The 24,814-nt window shown below is 41.4% G+C and overlaps 1 protein-coding gene across 3 annotated transcripts in view; it reads right to left on the bottom strand.

The window, feature by feature from the left end:
* NCOA1 (nuclear receptor coactivator 1) overlaps positions 1 to 24,814 on the bottom strand; it is a 1,093,244-nt gene that overhangs the window by 620,048 nt on the left and 448,382 nt on the right. For all 3 annotated transcript variants that reach the window (XM_029596190.1, XM_029596192.1, XM_029596191.1), the window contains exon 6: positions 24,155 to 24,260. In XM_029596190.1, the coding sequence (XP_029452050.1) occupies positions 24,155 to 24,243 (89 nt within the window). In that variant the 5' untranslated portion in view covers positions 24,244 to 24,260. The remainder of the gene's footprint in view (positions 1 to 24,154; positions 24,261 to 24,814) is intronic.

Below are 24,814 nucleotides of genomic sequence, written 5' to 3'. Positions count from 1 at the left end.
GTCACCAGGGTTTCCTTGTTGATATCTGCTTCCACATCTTGAGATTTCTATTATAAGAGGCTGGATCCAGATACCATCTATGATACAGAAGCAGTTCTCAAAGGATAGGGATAGTTCTTATAAGTATAATAGTCTCCGAATTCTCAGGGCTTTTCTCACAACTTGACTCAAGGAACCAGCCAAGTGTGTATATGTACATACAGTAGAGAAAACAATAAATCTTTGGACGTTCTTGACCATTATGATAAAAATGGCCACCAATAAAATATTTAAAAAATCCTTGCATGAAATTTACTTCAGGATCCTACTTTAATGCATCTTAATTCACAATCAATTTCATTCAACAACATTTTACTAGGTTGCAGCACAATGAACTAGCCCTAGGAAGAGGGGATCTGGAATTTTCAAAACTCTGACATGACAGGATCATATGGCTGCAGTGATTTCATGGTCACACTTCTAATATTTTCTTTGTGTCGTAACTCAAACTTCTCAAAAAAGAGAGAAAAAGATATCATGCTAGCCAACAGTGCAATTGAGAAAAGCATGGTTAAATGATAAGGTGAAAGATTATTAAAACCAAAAGAACAATTATAAAATATTAGAAGATAAGTCCAAATGAAGAAAAAGCAGAGTTGCTTACCTGTAACAGGTGTTCTCCCAAGAGAGCAGGATAGTCCTCACATGTGGGTGATGTTACTGGACGGAGCCCTATCACGGAAAACTTTTCTGTCAAAGTTTCTAGAACTTTTCACTGGCACACTGAGCATGCCCAGCATGCCATAATCCCTGCAGAGCAGTCTCCCTTCAGTCTCATTTGTAGCAAAAGGCACGAGTGAAAAAATAAAATAATAAAACGTTTCAGACCCAACTCCGCAGGGTGACGGTTGGGTTTCGTGAGGACTGACATCCTGCTGTCCTGGGAGAACACCTGTTACAGATAAGCAACTCTGCTTTCTCCCAGGACAAGCAGGATGTAGTCCTCACATATGGGTGATTAGCAAGCTACAGGCTGACTCATATTTGTTTGGACCAACAGTGTACAACTTGTGCAACAGGCACAACAACTGGCGTACTATTGGGAAAAATGAGGTAGCCTGAAAATCAAAGCAGATTGGATGTGGAAGGAGTTGGAATCATACTGGAAATAAGTTATTCAAGACAGACTGGCGAAAGGCAGAGTCTTATCGTCCTTCTTTGTCCAGGCAGTAATATGCTGCAAATGTGTGAAGCGAGCTCCATATTGCAGCTTTACAGATCTCAGCAATCGGTACTGAACAATAGTGTGCTACTGAGTTGCCATGGCTCTCACACTGAATGCGCCTTCACTCGTCCGTGGAGAGGAAGGCCTGCTTTGTCATACATTTTCCATACAGTCTGCTAGCCAATTGGAGAGAGTTTGTTTGCCCACTGCAACTCCTGGTGTCTTTTTAGCGAAAGAAACAGAGTTGGGTAGATTTCCTATGGACTGCAGTGCAGTCTAGGTAAAATGCAAGTGCACGTTTACAGTCCAAGGTGTGTAAAATATTCTCGCCCTGGTGAGAGTGAGGCCTTGGAAAAAAGGTGGGCAAGACTATAGACTGATCCAGGTGAAAGTTGGTTACCACCTTTGGAAGGAATTTAGGGTGAGTACGGAGGACCACTCGGTCATGTAGGAACCTTGTATAGGGTGAGTATGTGACAAATGCTTGTAACTCACTAACCCTTCGAGCAGATGTAATAGCTACTAGGAAGAGAACTTTCCATGAAAGAAACTTAACGTCGCAGGAGTGCAAAGGCTCAAACAGGGAGCGCATGAGCCTTGTAAGTACTATATTTAGGTCCCATTCAGTGACTGGTGGCCGTAGAGGGGGCTTAGGTTGTAGAAGACCCCTCTTAAACCAGCTCACAAGGGGTTGTTCTGTTACTGGGGCATCCCCAATTTCCTTGTGGTACGCGGAGATGACACTCAGGTGTACCCTCACCGAAGAAGTCTGGAGACTACAGACTGAACGGTGCCAGAGATAGTCTAATAGAGATGGAGTGGGGCATGAAAAAGGGTCGATATCTTTTTGCGTGCACCATATGGTAAATCTATTCCACTTAGAACAATAGGATTTTCGTATGGAAGGCTTTCGTGAAGCTACAAGCACTTTTGAAAGGTTGAGCGGTTGCAGGATCAAGCTTTCAACATCCAGGCTGTGAGGGATAGGGTCTGAAGGTTCGGATGGCGTAACATGCCTTGGTTCTGAGTTATAAGAGTGGACGCTGTGCCCAGGCAAATGGGTTCTCTGATCAAGAGGTCGAGAAGCATGGGAAACCATACTTGTCGAGGCCAATATGGGGCTATGAGTAGTTTCACAAGAGTTTTGGCTATCAGCAGTATCGGGGGATAAGTGTACAGGAGACCTGTGTTCCAGGGGCGAGCGAAGGCGTCCATGGCTAACTTGTTTTGTTGCTTGTGCAGGGGGCAGAATCTGTCCACTTTGTGATTCAGTTTGGATGCAAAGAGGTCAATTGTTGGTTGACCCCAGCGTTGGAAGATTCTGTCTGTTACCACAGGACCCAGAGACCATTCGTGGGGATGGAACTGTTGACTGAGGCGATCTGCTAGTACGTTCTGAATGCCTGCTAGATAAGTGGCCCAAAGATGTATTGAGTGTGCAAGGGTCCAGGACCAGATTTGCGCAGCCTCTTGGCAGAGAAGATAAGAACCTATGCCGCCCTGTTTGTTCAGATACCACACTGCAACTGTGCTGTCCGTTTGTATGAGAACAGTCTTGTCTGAAAGGCAGTCCTTGAATGCATATAGGGCATAATGTATAGCCCGAAGCTCTAGGAAGTTGATCTGAAATGTTGCTTCGAGTTTTGTCCAAGTACCTTGAATTTGAAGATTGTTCACGTGAGCTCCCCAACCCAAGTTGGAGACGTCAGTGGTTAAGGTCACTTGTGTAACTGGTTGCTGGAAGTGTAGAGCTGTTAGTAAGTTGGCTTTGTTTGTCCACCAGAGAAGTGATTAACGTAGCTGGTGGGTTACATGAATCTGGGTTGACAGAGGTTGAGTGGCTTGGATCCACTGAGATTTCAAAGTCCATTGAGTTATTCTCATGGCCAATCTAGCCATAGGAGTGACGTGCAACGTGGAAGCCATGTGGCCGAGTAACGTTAGGAATTGATGGGCTAAAGCAGAGTGTTTTGTGCATAGAGACGTAGCTAGCTTGGAAAGTGTGTCTGCGTGGTCGTTGGGCAGGAAGGCCTTTGCCACTGTGGTGGCCAAATCTGCTCCGATGAAAGTTAGGAGGTGAGATGGAGTCAGGTGGGATTTTTGGAAGTTGATGAGAAATCCCAACGAGTGTAGCAGATTGACAGTGAGCTTGAGTGTGTCGAGAGCTCCTTGCTTGGATTGACTCTTGTTGAGCCAGTCATCCAGATAAGGAAAGACGTGTATGCTTTTCTTGCGTAGATGGGCCGCAGAGACTGCTAGGCACTTTGTAAATACACGAGGCAAGACCGAAAGGCAGAACCCGGTACTGATAATGTTAATATCCCACTAGGAAACGCAGGTATTTGCGGTGATGTGGGAATATTGGAATGTGAGTGTAAGCGACTTGAAGATCCAGAGAACAAAGCCAATCTCCATTTTGCAGAAGGGGAAGCATGGTGCCCAAGGACACCATCCTGAATTTTTCTTTTCGTAGAAATCTGTTGAGATTGCGGAGGTCGAGGATGGGGTGGAGACCGCCTGATTTCTTTGGAATGAGAAAATAGCGGTAGTAGAACTCTCTGCCTGCTGTGTCCGGGGAATGGGTTCCACAGCCCTGGTGCCCAGAATGGTGGACAGTTCTTACTCTAGAAGGGTTTTGTGATCTTTTTACATCCACAGTGGATTGGGTGGTGAATCCGGGGGTACCACGAGAAAGTTTAGATGGTATCCCAGGGTTATGATGGATAGAACCCATTGGTCTGTGGTAATGTTGAACCAGTTTGTTATGAAATGGTGAATTCGACCTCCTACTGGCAAATCTGGATTTGGATTTGTGGAAAGGTTGCTGTTCTCTGGATAGGTTTCAAAATCCAGAGGCTTGGCCTGTTTGAGGTGGTGGCTGAGGCCTGGATGTTTTGGGCTTTTGAGGATGTGCTCTCTGAGATGGCATGGTTGACCTCACACGAGATGTAGGTGGGTAGTATCTGCGTGGGTGATAAAATGGTTTTCTAGGGTCCCTTCTCATGGATCTTCTTGCAGAGGAAAGGGCCTTGGTAGTAACTGTGTCCCTTCCTCTGTAGTAATTGCCGCAGGAACTCATTATGGTCTTTTAGTTGAGCCACTGCGTCTTGTATCTTGTCTCCGAATAGGTTTTCACTGGTACATGGCAAATCAGCCAGTTTGTCTTGGACTTCAGGTCTCAAGTCAGATGCGTTCAGCCGGGCCCACCTCCTGGCACTGATGCCCGTCGCCGACAAGCGAGAAGCTGTTTCAAAGGAGTCATAAGCAGCACGAACCTCATGCTTTCCAGCCTCAAGGCCTTTCTGTAGTATGGCTTTGAGACTATCTTTCTGTTGTTGGGGAAGAGAGTCTGCTATTCCCTGAACCTGCTTCCAGAGATTCCTTTGATACTGTGTCATGTAAAGTTGGTATGCAGCTATGCATGACATTAGCATAGAGCCCTGAAACATTTTGCTCACCCAAAATGTCAAGGAATTTTTGGTCTTTGCCAGGAGGTGTTGAAGAGTGAGGGCGCAGTCTTCTGGCCTTCTTCTGTGAGGACTCAACTACCACGGACTGATGGGGTAGTTATGGCTTTTGGAACCCAGGAATATGTTGTACCAGATAAGTTGCATCTGATCTCTTTATTCACTGGCTGGACAGTACAAGATGCTCCCAGAGATGATGCAGGAGATCCACTAGCAGTTCGTGGACATGGATAGCCATAACTTCTTTCAGAGCATCAATAAATTGGATAACTTCCAATGTTTTATGGCATGTGTCCTCCTCTTTAATCAGGTCAAAGGGGATTGTCTCTGACATCTCCCTTACAAAATTAGCAAAGGAGAGATCTTATGGGGGAGATTTTCTCTTTTCTTCCGGACGAGATGGTTCTGATAAGATATCCTCCGTGGATATGTCAGTGTCAACATCTTCCCATGTGTCAGAAAGGGTCTTTAGTCGAGATCCAGAGGGAGGGAAGAAGTTTGGTACTGTAGGACGTGTTGGCACCGATGGATCCTTCGATGGCCTCGATGGAAGATGCGGTGGCACTGATTTGGACTTCGGCGGCATCGAAGGCATTGAGAGAAAACATGGGCCTCTCGGTCCCAAGAGCCCGTTTGGACCAGGCATCGGTTCCGGCATTGGTGGAATCGATGTTGAAAGTGAACTGGAGTCTGTGCCTTCGTATTCTGAGGACCCCGGAATGGGAATCGGGGCTTTCAGAGGCTTTGCGGGTTGCTTTGGCATCAGTGGCCTGGGTTGTGTCGGAAGGGCACAGATGAGTGTATCCAATCGGGTTAGCAACGGTGCAAATATTGATGGCTCCAGTGTCTGTGTCAGTATGGGGGCCAGCATCGATGGCTGTAAGTCTCTGAGAGCATCGAGCACTGCCTGGTGGATAAAACCGTCCAGTTCCTCCCTGAAAGCTGGTATAGATATTGCAGCTACAGGGGGAGGCAGGCTAGGCGCTACTGGCACCTCCACAGGAACTTGTGGGAGCTCACTACCCGGCACCAATATTGGTGGGGATCTTCTTGTTTTCTCGGGTGAAGAGGGGGTTAAAGGCTCCTCTACCCATGTCCTCTTTGCAATCAGCTCGATAGCCATCGAGGCCAAAGCGGTGCCGGTGCCAGTACCGGGGGTAGACTCGCATCGGTGCCGAAGTTTTCCTTGGTGCTCGGTCCGGTTTTTCTCCGGCACCAAAGAAGACGATACGGATGCCTTAGATGGAGTTGGTGACGGGTGGTCACTGCTGCCCTGTGCTTCCAACGAGGTTTGATGACCTGTTTCTTCGATGCTCCTGCCAGTGACGACTGAGTTGACATCGATGGAGTCAGCTTGATTTTAAACAGGGTCTCCATCTTGTCGAGGCAAGCCTGCCTACCCTTTGGAGTCATCTGGGCACAACTTGGGCAGTGAGAAACGTTGTGTGATGAGCAGAGGCACAGCACACAGACATCATGTGGGTCGGTAATTGACATGGTACGTTGCCACTCCTGACATTTTCTGAAACCTGTTGCCATGATAGCAGAGGTTGAGGCCCAAAACGATGGATGGCCTGCGGACACCAAAAAAAGATGGGAGCAGGAACCGACCGGAGATGGTATATTTTACTCACCGAACAATGAAAACAATATCGCGATGGGAGACCCCTAATGAAGGAATTTTTTTTAATGAAGCAATCTTCAAGTTTTTTCCGTGAGGAAAATTTTGTGAGAGAGTTCTTACAGAGCTCCTAACTGCGAGGCAAACTGCAGCGTGGAAAAAAGAGACTGAAGGGAGACCTCTGTGGCTACAGGGATTATGGAATGCTGGGCATGCTCAGTGTGCCAGTCAAAAGTTCTAGAAAACTTGACAGAAACGTTTTCCGTGATTGAGCTCCGTCTAGTGACATCACCCACATGTGAGGACTACCATCCTGCTTGTCCTGGGAGAATAGGAAAAAGCAAGTTATACATAAAGTATTAATAAGGAAGGCCAAAAGAGAATTTGAAAATCTGCCCTCGAACGAAAAAAACAAAGAATTAATTAAACAGAAATAAATTATATAACTTAATTAAAACTCTGTTATGTTTCAAGCATTGCCTTAAATGTTTTGGTACAATTTATGAATCATAAGGTGGGATGGAGTTCCATAGATCAGGAGCAGCAACTGAAAAAGCTCACTCCCAGGTCTCACAAGCCTCACCTGACGAACAGCTGGCATTTTCAACAATCTTCATTCTGCTGACTGAAGTATTCTGGACAGGTTGTAAACCCATAATAGACGTTCACCCAGGAAAAGAAATTTAAAGCCAAAAGATAGTGAATTAACAATAAGATGTTATACTTCACCTGAAATTGTTCTGGGAGCCAATGTAGCTCCTATAACACAGGGGATATATGTTCCCTTAGTGAAAGGCCTAAAATTAATCTTGCACCCGAATTTTGTAGCATTTGCAATGTTTTAAGAAAAGATGTTGGTAAACCAATATATAAAGCATTGCTGCAATAATCCAACGAGGGCAAAATTAGTGCCTGACAAATAGTTCTAAACTCTGCTGGAAACAACAAAGGCTTGATATTTCATACTGCTGCAGTACAAACATCATTACCTTCTTCACCAAATGAGAGGGGCAGCGATTAAGAGTGGAGGTTGATTTTAGATGCTCAATATAGACTGTACTTCTTGGCTATTTACCTCTGGAAATGCAGAAAAAAAATAAATCACTCAATACTATCTCTTTGTCAATATTTAAATTCACTCTCCCAGAACAAATGAACTCTTTCTGAATTTCTGATCCTTATTTGCAAAGAAACTAGCAAAAGCTTCAATATCTAAACTCATGTCAACAGCTGACCCAGATCCCAGTGATAAATATTTAGTCCTTCAAGATCTTAAAAATTGCCTTGTTCAGATTATAGGTCTCTGTAAGAACTGATGAACAATATATTCTTCTAGCCTCAATAACAGAAACTTTATAGCTCTTTAGATGAGCAACACAGTTTAAACGATCTTCCTCTTACAAAGACCCTCACCAGGTCTTTGCCAGAAGCCTACCTTACAATTTCATACAGCGATGTTCCTTTCAGAAATATGGAGTTGAAAACTTTCTATTTCTATTCCCATGAAGCTGTAGGGTCAGTTTATTAAATGTTCCTTTCAAGGTGCGATGGAAAATATCCCTTTGGGTGCCCATGGAGGCCAAGAGGGAGTCTTGAGATCTCTATTTTTGAGAAGGAGTGTTTTATTTTGTTCTAGTTACATAATGCAGTCAGGTGCTCTTCCTAGTGAGAATAAGGAGGGAGAGGGTCTACATTTAAGGCCGGATTTTTAATGGCCCGTGCGCATAAAACACAGAGGTTACACCTGCGGCCGGGCCTTGTGTGCGCGCACATGTTATAAAATCGCTCGTCCATGTGTGCGTGCCAGGTAGTGCGCACACATGGACGTGCGCGCATTTATTAAAAATCTACCCCTAAGGTTTTGTGTATTGTATGTGATGTATTTTATTGCTTCTTATGATCTAAGCCATTTTGGTATTTGTACTTTATTTTATTTAGTTTAGATTTACTTCACGCCTTATTGCTAGCTCAAGGTGAATAACGTTTGGGTACTGTAGGTATTTCCCTGTTTGCAAAGGGTTTACAATCTAAGGAGGTAATTTTCAAAATGCTTTACATGCATAAATGGACTTTTGAAAATTGTTACTTTTAAACATGTAATTCCTTTGACATTTCAATAAATTTTCAAAAGACTTTACATGTGCCTTAGATGGATCCTTTTGAAAATTACCTCCTGTATTTGTACTTAAGTGATATAAACCACTCTAAGTTTCTTTTTGGGAAAAGAGCGGTAAATAAGTGCAAATGTAAACATTTTCCATCTAAGCAGTCATTCCCAACCCTGTCCTGGGGACCCCTACCCCAGTCAGATTTTCAGGTTATCCACAATGAATATGCATGAGAGAAAATCTACATGCATTGCCTCCATAGCATGCACAGCTAGGAGTGCATTTCTCCACCTGCCTTTTTCTCAGCTACAGTTGCTGCTCCAACTGCCTCTGCTGACATCTGAGGTTCCCTGTGCTACCTGCCTGCCGTCATTGCTGCCTCTCATCCTGGCCCCAAACAAACTACCACACCACTTCCCCCTCAGCTGCTGAATCTGCCCACCTCTGATGGTGCCAAGGGGGCTATAAGCGCAAGCGAGCTGCCAGAAGCACATTTCTCCACCTGCCTTCTTCTCTGCTACAATTGCTGCTCCAACTGCCTCTGCTGACAGCTGAGGCTCCCTGTGCTGCCTGCCTGCCGTCACTGCTGCCTCTCCTCCTGGCCCTGAACGAACTGCTGCACCGCTTACGCCCACCTCTGATGTCATCAAGGGCGCCGAGGGGGCCATAAGTGTGAGCGAGCTGCCAGAGGCGCCGTGCGCCAGCGTCATACACCAAAGGAGCGCAACAAAGGGCCTGCCCCTTTGTGCGACTCCACTGGCAATACAGAATTTGTTAGTAATTTGGTATTTTTGGTCTATTTTTATTTATCTGTAATGCTTTCTTCCCTAGCTTTCAAATTCCAGTCTGCCTGAAACATGGTAGATATCGGACTCCACAAGTGCATCCAATGAAGACTCAACCAAATAAAAGTAATGTAAGACTTTTTTTTTTTTGTAATTTATATTTTATTAAGTTTTCAACAAATATAGACTGCATAAGCATGCCACAAAATCAGGACATAGTGATATATCAATTATAAGGAAAAAGAAAAACATATCACAGAAAATATTCATCCACTATCCTTGGTACTCTGAAATAAAGGAGAATTCAGGTTACACAAGAGTGCAATATAACAAATCAAATATGAGGAAATCGAAGGGAAGTGAAATATCCATAATATATTGATGTAACTATCTAACCAGCCTCAACAGGAGATGAATAAGAATCCAAAAAGGAAACTAAATGAGAAGGTTCAAGGAAAACATAGTGTACATTATTAATATTCATAACACATTTACAAGGAAATTGAACTGTAATCTGGGCACCTAATTGTCTAATCATGGACAAAGAGCCAGGAATTTCTTCCATTGTTGAGTCGCTCTTGAAATGTCCGGGTAAATCCAGATTTTCTGCCCTAAATATAGGGTATCACGCTTACGTAGAAAAAGTCTAAGAACTGAATCTTGGTCTGATGCAAACACAAAATTTACCAAAAGAGTTCCACGACGTTCAACTTGATTTTCCACTGAAGACTCCAATAATTCAGTTAAATTTATAGCTGTAGAAGGAGAGGAAGGAGAAACATTCTCTTTCTTCTCAAATGACAAAAGGTAAATCCTTGAGATAGGTGGAAATGCCTCTGATGGAAAATGTAAAACTTCTTGAAAGTAATTTTTAAATTGCTCTCTAGGAGAGATCAACTTTATTTTCAGAAAATTCAAAATTCTCAGATTTAAATATCTAGTAGAATTATCTAGATGTTCCAACATTTTAGAGGAGGAGAGCTCACCTTGCATTAAACCATTCTGGAAAGATTATATCTGAGTCACTTTAGAATCAAGCTCATCTATCTTAGATGAGTAAGCTGTAATAAGTGGGTCCAAAGAGTGAGCATGGGTCTCCTTCATGACTAAAGTAAGTGTGGTTATAGAGAGTTCCAATGACAAGAATGCATTCCAGACTGAGTCAAAAGTTATTACAGCAGATTTAACCGGTAAAATCTGAGAGTAAGAACCTACTCCAGAAACTCGAGGAAGTTCTTTGCTTGTAACCTGGGAGGATTCCACAGCATATCTCCCAGATGGAGTAGAAGCAAAGGTAGGTATCCATGCTGTTCTGCTTCTAAACTCAGCTTAGCTGGCATTTCTTCCAGTGGTGAAGGTAACAAAACACCTCTGGTTTCACACATAACGGCATTCGCAGCTAAAACAGCCTCAGCGGCGACGCTTCTGAGAACGCCGTCCATTCGAGCGGCTCGCCCGGTTTAGCTGCATCGGGATATGCAGGGGGAGAGGGAGTAGCAGGAGCTCCAGGGCTTAATGATGTTTCGTCCCAGGATGCTGGCACGCATTTGGTGCCAGCATTCACAGCGGATCCTTCACCTGGAGCAGTTGAATCCAAAGCAATGCAAAGGCCATCAATGCTCCTCTGAATCAGGGTGGGCTGAGCCGAGGCCGAGGTAACCTCTCTCACCTGCTCTTTCCTCTTTGTGTGCGGCATTGTTTTCCAGGAAATTAGAAAAAGAATGAGCAATTCGGAGCTCCCAACACCGCGTCTTCCCCTCAAGATGCCATCTTGATTCTCTGTAAAACTAATAAAACATTTTTTTAATCATACGCTCACCCCTATTCCTTCAAATAATGCTGCAATACTTACTGTTTCCTGCTAACCATATTACTAGTCAATGCTCAATCTTTATCTAAAAAAATTCAATTATCTCTGACTTACTACAGGATCTTAAACCTGACTTTTTTTTACTATAACCGAAACCTGGTTAAAGAAAACTGACAATGTTATACTCAATCATTTAAATAATCCAACCTACCACAATAGAAAGGTGGTGGGCTATTGCTTATAGCTAAAAAAAAGTCTTTAATCTGAGATTAATGCCTGTGGATATCGTTCACACCATTTCTGGATCGACACACAAAGCCGGACATACTCTTGACTTGATGTTCATCAACTCTAAATTTGCCACCTTCACACAGCCGACTAATACACCAGTTCCCTGTTCTGATCATTGTCCTCATCCAATCCTCCATTTCATTTAAAACCATTCCAGTCCTCATTAATTAAACATCTCACCGTTAATTGAATTCCTCACAGCTCACCTAGATACGGCAAAACCCACCATAGTACTAGGAGATTTCAATCTACACATGGATAAAATACCCCCCTCTAATACCTGCCAGACACTATTAGATGCAATGAATGCACTTGGTTTTCAGCTAATCACAGACAAACCCACACACAGGGCCGGACACTCACTTGACCTCACATTCATAAACACTAACCACCTCGAAGAAAAAAGCACTAGTTACACACAAATCCCATGGTCAGATCACCTCCTCATTAAAACCACATTAGCAGTTACACAAGTAACAGAAATTCCAAAAAAGAAACCAATGATAATCACTTATCGCCCCCTATTTAACACAGAAACGCTAAAAGACAAACTACAAGATGAACTTAAATCTTTTAATCACCCTGACTGTACTACAGCAACAACAGCCTGGATCAACCTGACTAGAAAGTTAGTGGATAACAAAAACCCCCAAAAAACCATAATCGCAAAAGAACCAAAACAAAAAAACCCATGGTACACGAAACATATTAAGGAACTAAACAAAAACTTAGGAGAATAGAGAAAATCTGGCAAAACCACAAATCGGTAGACAATCTGACACAATATCGAAAACAACTAGCCTTTTACAAAAAAACAATCCTCGAAGCCAAAAATACTTACTTTAGCACAAAGATAGAAAAACACATGAACAACCACAGAACCCTATTCAGAATAGTTGATAATCTTACCAAAGACAACGCAAACTCACCAGAGAATATACCCGAAAACAGATGCAATGAAATAGCCAGATTCTTCAATGACAAAATTGAGACCCTGAGGAAAAAAATACCTAAGTCACCCAAACAAGAGATTAAAATGTGTAAAAGAGACGTAACAACATGCTCCGAATTTGTCGAAATAACAGACTACCAGGTTGAGATCAAGAAACTAAATCCTGCCCCACACCAAATAGATTCATTACCCATAGTAGAAATCAAAAAGCTTACTGAAATCACCGCTCCTACTTTTACAAAAATTATAAACTACTCCCTAGAAGAAGGACACATGCCAGACACACTGAAAGGAGCAATCATCAAACCAATAATCAAAAAGAAAAACATGGACCCCCAAATACTAGCAAACTACAGACCAGTGTCAAACTTACCACTAATGGCCAAATTAGTCGAAAAAACAGTACAAACACAATTATCTGAGCACTTAGATAATAACAATATCCTTTACCCTTCCCAGCATGGTTTCCGCAAGCACTATAGTACTGAAACACTCCTACTTGCTCTAACGGATAATATATTAAGAGGGTTCGACAATGGTAAACAATATATTCTGATATTATTAGATTTATCAGCAGCATTTGACACAGTGAATCACATAATACTAATCAAAAGGCTTGAAGAAATAGGTCTACAAGACAAAACAATCAAATGGTTCAAATCATATCTAAATAACAGAACTTTTCAAGTTCTAATTAATAACACGCTATCCAACAAGATTACCTTGAAAACAGGAGTCCCACAAGGGTCAGCACTATCCGCTACTTTGTTTAACATATATCTTCTGCCACTATGCCATCTCCTCGCTGGACTTGGAATCATACACTACATTTATGCTGACGACATCCAGTTAATCCTACCAATCGATGAAACAATTGAAAAAACAATAGGCCTAGCCATGATGTATCTAGATATAATAAAACAGCTTCTAAACCAAATGGAGCTAATAATCAACATTGATAAAACCGAATGTATACACTTAGAAAGGAAAAGCATGAACATTTCACAAACTCCAATATTTCTCAATAACAACCAACAAATCGACTTAGCAAAGAAAGTTCGAAATCTCGGAGTAATAATTGACAATGAACTAAACCTCAAACAACACATATCAACAAAGGTTAAGGAAGGATATGCTAAACTCATGATACTAAGAAAACTGAAACCATTACTATCATTACCAAACTTCCGTACTGTACTTCAATCTCTGATTTTCGCCAGCACAGACTATTGTAATGCCTTGCTACTAGGCCTACCCAACACTACAGTAAGACCTCTACAGATTTTACAAAATGCTGCAGCTAGAATTCTCACTGGAAAAAACAAAAGAGATCACATAACAGATACACTCGCCAACCTACATTGGCTTCCCATAGAACAAAGAATACAATTCAAAGCACTGTGCTTAATACACAAACTTATCCACGACGAAAAAAGAAGAATGGCTGAACACAGCACTTAGAGTACATGTCCCACACAGAAATTTAAGGTCAGCAAACAGAGCACTCCTTCCCATTCCTTCTGTGAAAACTGCAAGACTTATCCAAGTGAGGGAACGAGCTCTGTCACTAGCCGGTCCCATATTATGGAACTCCATGCCCCTTGACCTTAGACTCCAGAGCAATCAAACTTTTCAAAACGCAGCTCAAAACCTGGCTTTACATACAAGCCTTCAAGAAAGAAAAATGATGCAGGAAACCAAGCAAAGATATGCAGCATAAAGCACCGAATACCTAATTTAACGATCCTTACTGAATTATTTCAACCTTTTTAACTGTAGGCAACCTTCAGGACACACTACTATGCAACACTCAATCCCCAAATAAACACCTTATTGTTACCGAATACTAATGATACCACCTATGTAATGTACGACCCATATTTTTATATTGGTGCCCTATTGTAAACAGTTATGATGGTGAATAACTTAATGACGGTATATAAAAACTCTTAAATAAATAAATAAATTAATTAATTAATATCTAACCTACTTCTTTTACCTATTGTCCACCTTTCAAGACCGAACAGCTGATTAATGAAATCAAAAAACACCTTATTAATTTAGAAGTTATTGACAGCAAACAAGCCATTAACTCTTGGCTCAACTTGACCAACACAACTGCTAATGATATAAACCCTGTACAAATAAAAATATAAAACACCCAAAAAAAGCACAATCCCTGGTACAACATTAAAATTAGGAATGCAAAACGTGAACTTAGAAAGGAGGAGAAAATCTGAAGAAGAAATAAATCAAATCACAATCTATGTCTTACAGAACTTTTTAAAATTATTACAAAAAATTAATCAATGAAACTAAGAAAGAATTTGACTCCAACAAAATACATAAGTTCAAATATAACCCAAAGGTTCTCTTCTCCATCATGCAAAATATTACAAAAAATCCCTATGAGGAACACGCATCACTCCAAAAAGATAGATGTAATGAAATTGCACATTTTTTTAAGAACAAAATTCTTAATTTAATCTCAGGAATCAATACCACTGACAACGAATCAATAAGTTTGAATCCCAGAGAAACTTCAAAATGATCAGATTTTGAGCCCACCTCTTTTCTTGAAATCGAAACATTGATAAAACAAATGAACCCAGCTTCACATCCATTAGACAGTATTCCTACCTCAACACTGAAAACTATCATCCCTATAATCTCTAGGCCAGTCTCAGACATAATTAATTTATCACTTATTGAAGGTCACTTTCCAGAACAACTCAAAACTACTATAATTAAACCTATTCTTAAGAAAAATAACCTTGATTGCTCAATGCTGAATAATTATAGACCCATATCTAATCTATCTTTTCTAGCTAAACTATTAGAGAAGGAAGTTTAGAATCAATTCACTGAACATTTAGAAAATAATAATATTCTTTACCCATCACAGTACGGTTTTCACAAGCATTTTAATACAGAAACCTTATTACTTGCACTAACAGAAACCATTCTGAAAGGTTTTGATAATGGATAGAATTACTTTCGAATCTTACTTGATTTATCTGCAGCATTTGACACAGTCAATCATACCATTTTACTCAACAGGTTAGCTGATATTGGACTTTCAACCACCACTCTACAATGGTTCACACCCTATCTTTCCAATCGGCACTTTCAAGTAAAAATTAAAAACTGAATTTCAGACACATTATCCCTTCATAAGAACATACCATACTGGGTCAGACCAAGGGTCCATCAAGCCTAGCATCCTGTTTCCAACAGTGGCCAATCCAGGCCATAAGAACCTGGCAAGTACCCAAAAGTACTTCATACCAGAGTACCACAAGGTTCAGCACTCTCAGCCACATTATTCAATTTATACATGCTTCCCATCTGTCATCTTCTTTCCGGTCTAGGACTCATTCATTACATCTACACAGATGATATACAAATCCTCATTCCAGTCCAAAAAAGTCTTGAGTTCACCTATAAAATCACAGCAATGTACTTAATGATTATTAAACAGGTATTAGCTCACATGAAACTCATATTAAACGTCGATAAGACAGAAGATATTTTACTAGACAGAAGACCAACATTTGACAAATTACCTCCTTTAAAATTAGAGGATCAACTTACTACATTATTTCCTGATCCTCATGCTCGCGACCTTGGTGTAATCATTGATTTTTTTTTTTCATTTATGCATTTACAGATATATTACTTCATATATCAATTCAAAAGGTATAAGAGATCTAGCAATAAAGTATAATACATAGGTAACTAACTCAAGATTGCTATAATACATAGATCTCTAATAAATATTTCAGGTAACATTGGGACCAAGATTACAATAAGACTATATGGAACTCTTCCAAAACATAAAATAAGAAATCAGACAGTCACAAGATGCATTTACCCTTATCATTTATAACACACCTCATCCCTTCCCATCCAAGAATCCCCTTAATTGCTCCAGTTCATAGAAAATATACTTATTTCCTTGAATTTTTAAGCAACATTTGCAGGGAAATTTAAGCACCATACTTGCACCTTGATTTAGTACTTCGGGCCTCATAGTTAAAAACTTTTTCCTGCGCTCCTGTGTGGAACGCCCAATATCAGGATATATCCATACACATTGCCCATAAAAATGGGCGGATCTATTTCTAAAGAAATATTTCATTAATAAGTTTCTATCCTGTTCAAAAGGAAAAAAGACCAACAACGTGCCTCTAGTCTTAATCTCAGTCAGTATAGACATCTCGATCAATTCTGAAGCATTCAAAGATTTTATTGCATGTTCTTCCTCCATTCCCATAGTTGGTGTTTCTTTCTTTGATCCATAGAAAGCTTTGGAAATAACCGGATTATTTCCTTGGGAATCTTTAAACATTGTGAAATGTATTCTTTTGGCAATTCAACCGGGGCTAATTTTCTATATTCTCAAATTTTCTCTCAACTTTCATCTCAGCTCTTATTATTGTTCCTTGTACATTCTCTAATGAAATTACTTTCTCCTCCAGTTTTTCTATTTTTTCTTGGTGTAAAGTCGTCATTTTTTCAATATTTAGCCCCCTTTTATTTAAATCAAGAAATGCCTGTGTCAAAGTTGTAATTGCAGATTCAATTGAAGTCATTGCATTCCATAATGTATCTAAAGTTACTATGGGAGGCTTTTGCATTGAAAAAACATTCTTGGATTGTAGGTTTACCAGATCTTGTAGCGCAGTGACATCGATGTTCCATTCCGGCATAGCTCTTTGGGGCTTGGGTGTGGAGGTAGCCATTTTCTCCAGGGCTCCTGCACCCTCCAGTGTTACGACCGTAGAAAGCTGGATGTGGATCCTTGGGCCGACCGGCGAGAACCAATCGGGAGGCAGAGAGCCCGCTGGACGATCTGGCGTTTCACCTGGAAACCCGTAACTCCTCCAGAGAAGCTGTGGGAGTCCGGGTCGCTAGGACTTAGGAGTCTTCGCCCCGGAAGCCCGAGGTCCCCCCAGGAGGAGCCCGTAGGGACCCGGACCGCTGGGACTTAGGTGGAAGAAGCAACGGAGCCAGACGATGAGAGCACAACTTGGAATCCCGGCAGGCGGACTGGAGGGAGGAACGGACTGGAGTCTAGGCAGGCAGCAAGCAACAGAATGAAGTCACAAACCGAGGTCAGGGCAGGCAGCAGGCAAGCAGTATGAAGTCACAAACCGAGGTCAGGGCAGGCAGCAGGCAGGCAGGAACGAAGAGACTAACCAGGATCAAGGCAGGCGGCAGACGAGCAGGAACAGGATCACACGCCAAGGTCTGGAAACTCAGAAATCAGGAGTCAACAAAGCAAGTCCGAATGTCAGGCAGGCAGGCAGGCAAAGTCCAGGAACGAGCAGCAAGGATCAGGAACCAGGAACACAGGAACGGCAACTAAGTCTCCGTAGAGTGACCTCGTTGCAAGGCGATTTGGGGACTCCGGCGTTCGTTTAAATGCCCCGCCGGCGTGTGACGTCACCCAGGCCCGCCCCAGCACATCCGGGTGCTGGAAGCTTAAAACAGCGTCCCTCGCGCGCGCGTACCCCTGCTTAGGGGCGGAGTCTTCGGCGGCGTCTCCCTCATGGAGACGCCGCTGCCACGCGGTTATGGAGGCCCGAAACTCGGAACCATGGGCGCCCGGACTGCAGGTAAGCGCCCGGTCACCACGCTTGTGACCGGGAACGTAACACTCCAGTGCTCCTGCACCCTCCGGATGCCGACAATTCGCCGCATCTGACCTGCTTGGGAAGGGGCTGCTCTCTCCTCCTCTCATCATAGTCTCGCGATGTTTCCTCTCCTTCTGTTCCCGCATGACCTCTCGGTGGTGTCGGCATCTTGGGCGCCCCCGGGCTGAGTGAGATCTCCTCGGCCATAGGAATCGACCTGAGCTCCTGGGTTTTTCCCTCAGCGGCCCTCGCTTCCAGCGTCTGAGGGGTGGATTCAAAGAAGTTGTCAATCCTCACTCGCTGAATCCCATCATCTTTAGCAATTGCAACGTCCTTCAACAGAGCTTTCTGCTTCGTGTGAGGCATTTCTGGGACTTATTCTCAAAGGTAAATAATATACAGGCAACTTCCAAGCGGGGACTAGAAGAGCTCCTCTAGGTGCTTCTCATGTGGTGGCCATCTTGGTCCCACCTTAATCATTGATTCTGAACTTAACTTCAAAAACTAATGCGAAACTAATGATCCTGAAAAGACTAAAACCTCTACTAACGCTAAACAATTTCCACACAATTCTGCAGGCAATGATATTCACAAGTACAGACTACTGTAACTCACTACTTTTAGGACTACCACAATCTACAGTTCGGCCACTACAAATATTACAAAACTCAGCTGCTAGAATTTTGACCGGCAGAAAAAAGAATGAACAAATTACAGGAACGCTCACTGATTTACACTGGCTCCCAATTGAACAAAGAATTCAATATAAGGCATTATGCATAATACACAAACTAATCCACGATGATAAAGCTGACTGGCTTAACACTGCACTGCGCGTACATGTCCCGCAAAGAAACCTAAGATCTGCTAATAAGGCTCTACTAACTGTCCCCTCTTTCAAAACAGCACGCCTCATGCAAGTTAGGGAGAGAGCATTGTCACCGAACACCATGCCACTCGAAATAAGGCTGCAGAGAAATTTCAAAATATTCAAAACCAATCTGAAAACCTGGCTATTTAAACAAGCTTTTTATAAAGATAAAGAGAAGGAAAAAAGCAGTTGATTGATAAGGACGCACCAAAACTAGAAGTTGTTACTTGTAAGCTATGAATGCACATTAATGTTAAATTCAATCTGCCCAATATGTTCCCAATTTACAAGCTTAATTTACACACATAGTTTATTGAAATGAATTGTTACCGCAATATGATGGCACATGATTAATCTGTAATCTATACCACTCACATTTTCATTATCGTGCCTTGCTGTAAACCGTTGTGACGGTTGTCTAACTTAACGACGGTATAGAAAAGTTTTTAAATAAATAAATAGTTAAATAAATAAATAAAACATTTCAGGTAAAATAAAAGGTTATCACAAAATCCAAACCTTAAAAAAAATTAAAACTGCTTCTATGCCAATCAAATTTCAGAATGGTTTTGCTACTACTCATCTTTGCTAATACTGATTATTTTAACTCACTCTTGCTTGGTTTACCCACCTCCACCATTCGCCATTACAAATCCTACAAAACACTACAGCTAAAATCCTGACAGGCACCAAAAAGCATGACCATATTACTCCAATCCTTATATCTCTGCATTGGTTTCAGGTTAAATATCGAATACAATATACACTTTTATGCATCCTGCACAAAGTTATATATGGAGAACAAACTGACTGGTTCAATGCAGCAATTCGACTTCACACTCCACAATACAATCTTCGCTCAGCTAAAAAAGGTTTTCTGTCCATCCCTTCTGTACAATCTGCTCACCTATGTCAAAGTAAGAGAATGTGCACTATCTTTGGCAGGCCACAAAAATTTGGAAATCATTATCCACAGAGTTACATCTTCAACCTGACTTAGAAATTTTTAAAAAGGAGGTAAAAACATGGTTATTTTCGAAGGCCTATCAGGATACAATATAATTTCTATTCCTTTGATTTAATCTTCCGTTTAATGATAATTCAGGATCGATGACTTTCTAGCTGTGTCCATTTTAGTCACATTTTAGATTTTATTTAGCTTATTTATATATTTATATATATATTTTTATTTATTTATTTATTTATTTTTATTTAATTTTTATTGAACTTTTCAATAATTTTGTGGGATATGATGTACATAGAAACTTCTCTTACATATCCTCTATTCATATTGCTAGGTAATTAGAGACATTGCAAATCTTACATTACAGAGCAATCAACATATAATGAAGATAACAGGAAAAAAGTTTGTTTTACTTCATCATATTTAAATTTCCCACTACTACTATATTGGCCTTTAAGAATGGGAATCCAGGTATGCTCTCAATTGCTCTGGATGGTTGAAAATATATCTAGAGTTCTGATAAAAAATAAAGCAACAGCAGGGATATCGGAGCATAAACTGTGCTCCTCTTTCCACAACTTCAGTTCTCATAGAAATAAATTTCCTTCTTCGTAATTGTGTGGATTGGGCAATATCCGGAAAGATTTTTATGGTTTGACCGTAAAAGTTTAATTTTTGATTTCTAAAAAATAATTTCAACACCGAATCCCTTTCCATCAAAAAAGTGAAATAAATAATCAGAGTGGCTCTAGATGTAACATTTACTTCAAAGGATTTCTCTAAGATGTCAGTTAAATTTAAATTCTCTACTTGTTCTGCCTCCAGTTCTTGTTTATTTGTTTCAGCTAACTTCTGAGGAATATAATAAATTCTAGATATAGCTGGTAAAGCTGACTCTGAGTACTTCAGGATATTCATTAGATAACTCTGAAACAGATCATTCGGTGAAATCAGATGGATCCTTGGAAAATTTAAGATTCTAAGATTTTGATTTCTGATTTGGTTTTCCAAGGATTCAAGTCTGTCCACACAAACCTTTTCTGATCTTATCAAATTTAATTGAATTTTCTCACTTTCTCCTAACTTTTCTTCGATCAATTTTACAGAAGTTTCTAATACCTCCAACTTTTTGTCTATACACCTGATTCTGTTGTAAAACATCATGCATTTTTTGTGTCAAATTATTTATAGAATTTTGCATTACTATAATCATGTTACCTATTTCTTCAAGAGAGAAATTCTTTGAAGTAGAAAATGTTAACAATTTGGGCGTTATTACCTGAATTTCCCCATTCCCCAACCCTATAGTTGCCTTCCCATCTTCCCCATATACTCTGGGGCACCAGGGCTCAAAGATGTTTCTAATGGCCTGGGGCTCAACTCCTGCTCCTGGATAAGATCCCCAAAGGCCGCTCCCGGTGCTAAAGATGGAGCTCTCCTGAAGCATTCCTCTATCCGTGGCTGGATCATTTCTGTAATTTGTGTAGAAGATAAATCCTTAACACGAGCCTTCCGCTTAGAATGCGGCATGGGATAAATGAAACAGTTACCAACAGGAAGTGGATGCTTCAGTCGACAAACAAATATATTTGTACTGCAATGTCTCATGGCCGCTCATGTAATTTATAATAAAAATTTAAATTCGTATTTGGATCCTCATATTTTAAACTTACTATTCTTTGCTTCTCCGCGCTTCTCTGGGCTAAGCTGGGCAAAGCCACGCGCCCCTTTGGCGCGTGCGGCTTAGGTGTCACGCCGGTGGCAGCATCGCGCCGCAGGTCTTTTATATGAGCTGACTCCTCCCACTGAACGGCAGGACAGGAGCTGAGAAGGTAATATGGTATCCAAAGAAAGCTTACCCAGGGCAGCGTTTAGGAAATGATTCAGCGGCTACACTCGCCGCAGGCGCAGGTCTTTTATGTGAGCTGACTCCTCCCACTGACCGGCAGGCCAGGAGCTGAGAAGGTAATATGGTATCCAAAGAAAGCTTACCCAGGGCAGCGTTTAGGAAATGATTCAGCGGCTCATATATATATATATTTTAATCAAAATAGTTTTTATTGAACATTTTTTAACAGAGGGTTACAACAGGGAAGCCAAACAAAATACAACCTATTCAGATCACATAACCACCAGTGACATGTCACAGCAAATGCAGTAAATTACAGAACACAGAAGGTATTTGGACCAGTACATAGCTTACCAGTACACATTGTATGTTCAGAATCTGAACGACAAACCCCTGCAGTAATGAGAAACATTCACAAACAAACACTACACCAGGGCAGGAACCCCAAAGGTCCGACCATCACATCTCTCAGACCGACCTTGCATCCATAAAAACAAATCCTCACAAACACTATGACTGTACCCCCACCCACCCACGAGACCAAGTTAGAGATAGGCATGCACATAAGCCATTCCAATAGTACACATTGGTACCTAGAATAACATGGCTTACTATTCAAGGTAGTGCTGTTGAGAAAAGTGTCCCCAAAGCGATGCTGCAAGTAGGCCAGCAGTGATGGGGGACTAAATAGACAGTGCAAGTCAGCTCATGGACTCTAGAACCATTGAGCACTATATCTAGTAGCGAGCAGACTGTTCTATATGTCCAGAGGCAACAAAGTGAAGCAGGTAGTCCAGCATTTGCAGTATACTTTATCCGATTGCGATTTCCCCCAGTGAAGTCTAGCCATTCCATTTGCATGGCTGATGCCATCCGCTGGTGCCACGTTTTAATGGAGGGCGATGATGAGGGCTCAAATCCAAGAGGATAAAATGGTGCGGTAAGCCAGAAGAACAGAGAAAGGCCCAAAACGGTCCGCAGAGGTACTATGCTGATGCTTGACGTTAAGCAAGCTGCATAATAGAGACAGGCCCAATCTTTTTGCTGGCACTCCAGTATATTTGTGGATAGCATCGAATATTGTGGACCAAAACCCATCCAGAATCGGGGCATTGGGGCATGCTAATCAACGATTGTAAGGAGAGGGGCCGTGGAACTCTTAACCCAGGGCTTCCGACCCAGTTACGTCATCACTGGAAGTCTATTTATATTATTTTATTGACAGTTTCAATTTTAGGCCATTGCTTTGGTTTATTTTCATCTTTTAATCTTTTTATATATTTACTGTATTGTATTATTTTCCTTTTATTCTATGCTTAAATTCTGTAAATCGTTGTGATGTTTCACGAACGACAGAATATAAAATCATTAAATAAATACATAAATAGTGATTCTACAGGCCTCGTTTAGAATATTTCTTTAGCAGATAAAGCAGAGTTGCTTGCATGTATCAGGTGTTCTCTGAGGATAGTAGGATGCAAGACCTCACACATGGGGGTGCCATCATTGAATGGAGCCCAGCCAAGAACTTTCATCTCAAAAATTCTAGAGCTTTCAAGCATGCTCTACTGAGCAGGTGCAGCTGTAATTATCACCCTGCCCCCTAGGCAGAGTCCGCTAATACATGGAGAAACCAACTCCCAGTGGAGGCATGGATAGCCCCAATTTCCTGGAGTTAAAAAGCTTTACCATTTTATCCAATCACGCCAAACGACCTTTCAAGGTCATCTGGTCGCAGAACTGGCAACCCTGGACATCAAGCGATGGACCCAGGCAAAGAATACAAACTTCATGCGGATCAATCAAAGATATGGTCCGCGGGCACTGGGGGCACAGACGAAAATCGGAGGAAGCCTTGCTTTGGGCCAGCAAGCGGTCAGTGCAGGGTGGACACAGACTCCAAACAAACCCCGGAACCGACCGCAAAGAAGGTAGAAAAACTTACCGTGCCACCCTGACTAGGGGCATTAGGGAAGAGGGACCCTTGTGTGGATGTGAAGTGAAAAACCGCAAAAATTAGATAAAAACTCTGAAAAACAGAGCCAGTGCTCCACAATCGTGAGGCAACAGCACTGCGGAAAGAAAGATTGAAAGGGACACGCGTGGCCACGTAGATGGTGGCATGATGGGCATGCTCAGTGTGCCAGTCAAAGTTCTAGAAACTTTGACAGAAGTTTTCCGTGCCGGGCTCCATCTGATGATGTCACCCATGTGTGAGGACTACCATCCTGATTGAAATATGATTTTTCTCCTAAAAAAACACCAAGGTTCAAACTGAAGGGAAAGAAAAGACACCAACCACAAACAGCTGGCTCAGGCTATAGCACTGTGGTACAGACTCATGTTCAAATATGCGGTTTAATGGGGTAGCAGAATCAGGGGGTAACAAAGAGGCACCAGGCTCAAGCTTGAGAAATAAAGGCTGGCAGCAGCAGATTAATGCTGAGAGCATCTGTTGGAGAAAACTTTCTTCTAGCTAGCAAGAGTTCATGTGACACCTAAAGATAACATGAGGTCAAGTTTGTTGGCATGGAAAAAAGGGGTACAAGGACAGGAAAATTTGAGGATAAAATAGATAATGAAATCTGCTTACCTAGGCACCAGTCCATCACATGGTGACCCTTTCCTCTTTCGGGAATCATGGTTATTGGGCTCTGTCGAACTATCTCCAAGGCCACTCATATTGAATTACTTCACACCTGTAAGTAAGAGCAAGTCAGGTAAAAGGTAAGCCAAATATCTTTTGGGGAAAGCAGATATATCATGTCTACTTTTTAACAACAGTTAGGTCTGTACATAAAGCTAAACATCTCTTCCCCTACCTATACATCTGTAAATCAACAAAAGAATTAGCCCATTAAATTAAAATGAGGTCAGATATCCTACAATGGGCACCATCTCAAACACACAAAAAAAGAACAAAACTTATGATGGAAACAAATAGAAATTCTGACACAATGAACTCCTGTCAGAACAACATTTTTTTTAGTAATTCACTACATCAGATATGAATAATTTTGAACCCTATTTGCATCCAAAATATGAGCATAAATGAAATACTGGTTCTCTACAGTGAATAAAAAACATGTATGGGATAATTATGATGATACAAACAATGAAACTTCTATAAGTTACCTACAGGTTCTGTGGCATGATTAATATTACTTCTTCTGATCATTCAGATCAATTTTGGTAGTAAAATTATTAGATTACTTAGCACTTATATTTCAGTTTTGTTTAACATTTACAATTT

This window comes from Rhinatrema bivittatum, chromosome 3 (genome assembly GCF_901001135.1).
Source record: "Rhinatrema bivittatum chromosome 3, aRhiBiv1.1, whole genome shotgun sequence".
Lineage (NCBI taxonomy): Eukaryota > Metazoa > Chordata > Amphibia > Gymnophiona > Rhinatrematidae > Rhinatrema > Rhinatrema bivittatum.
This window is presented reverse-complemented; position numbering and strand designations above follow the sequence as displayed.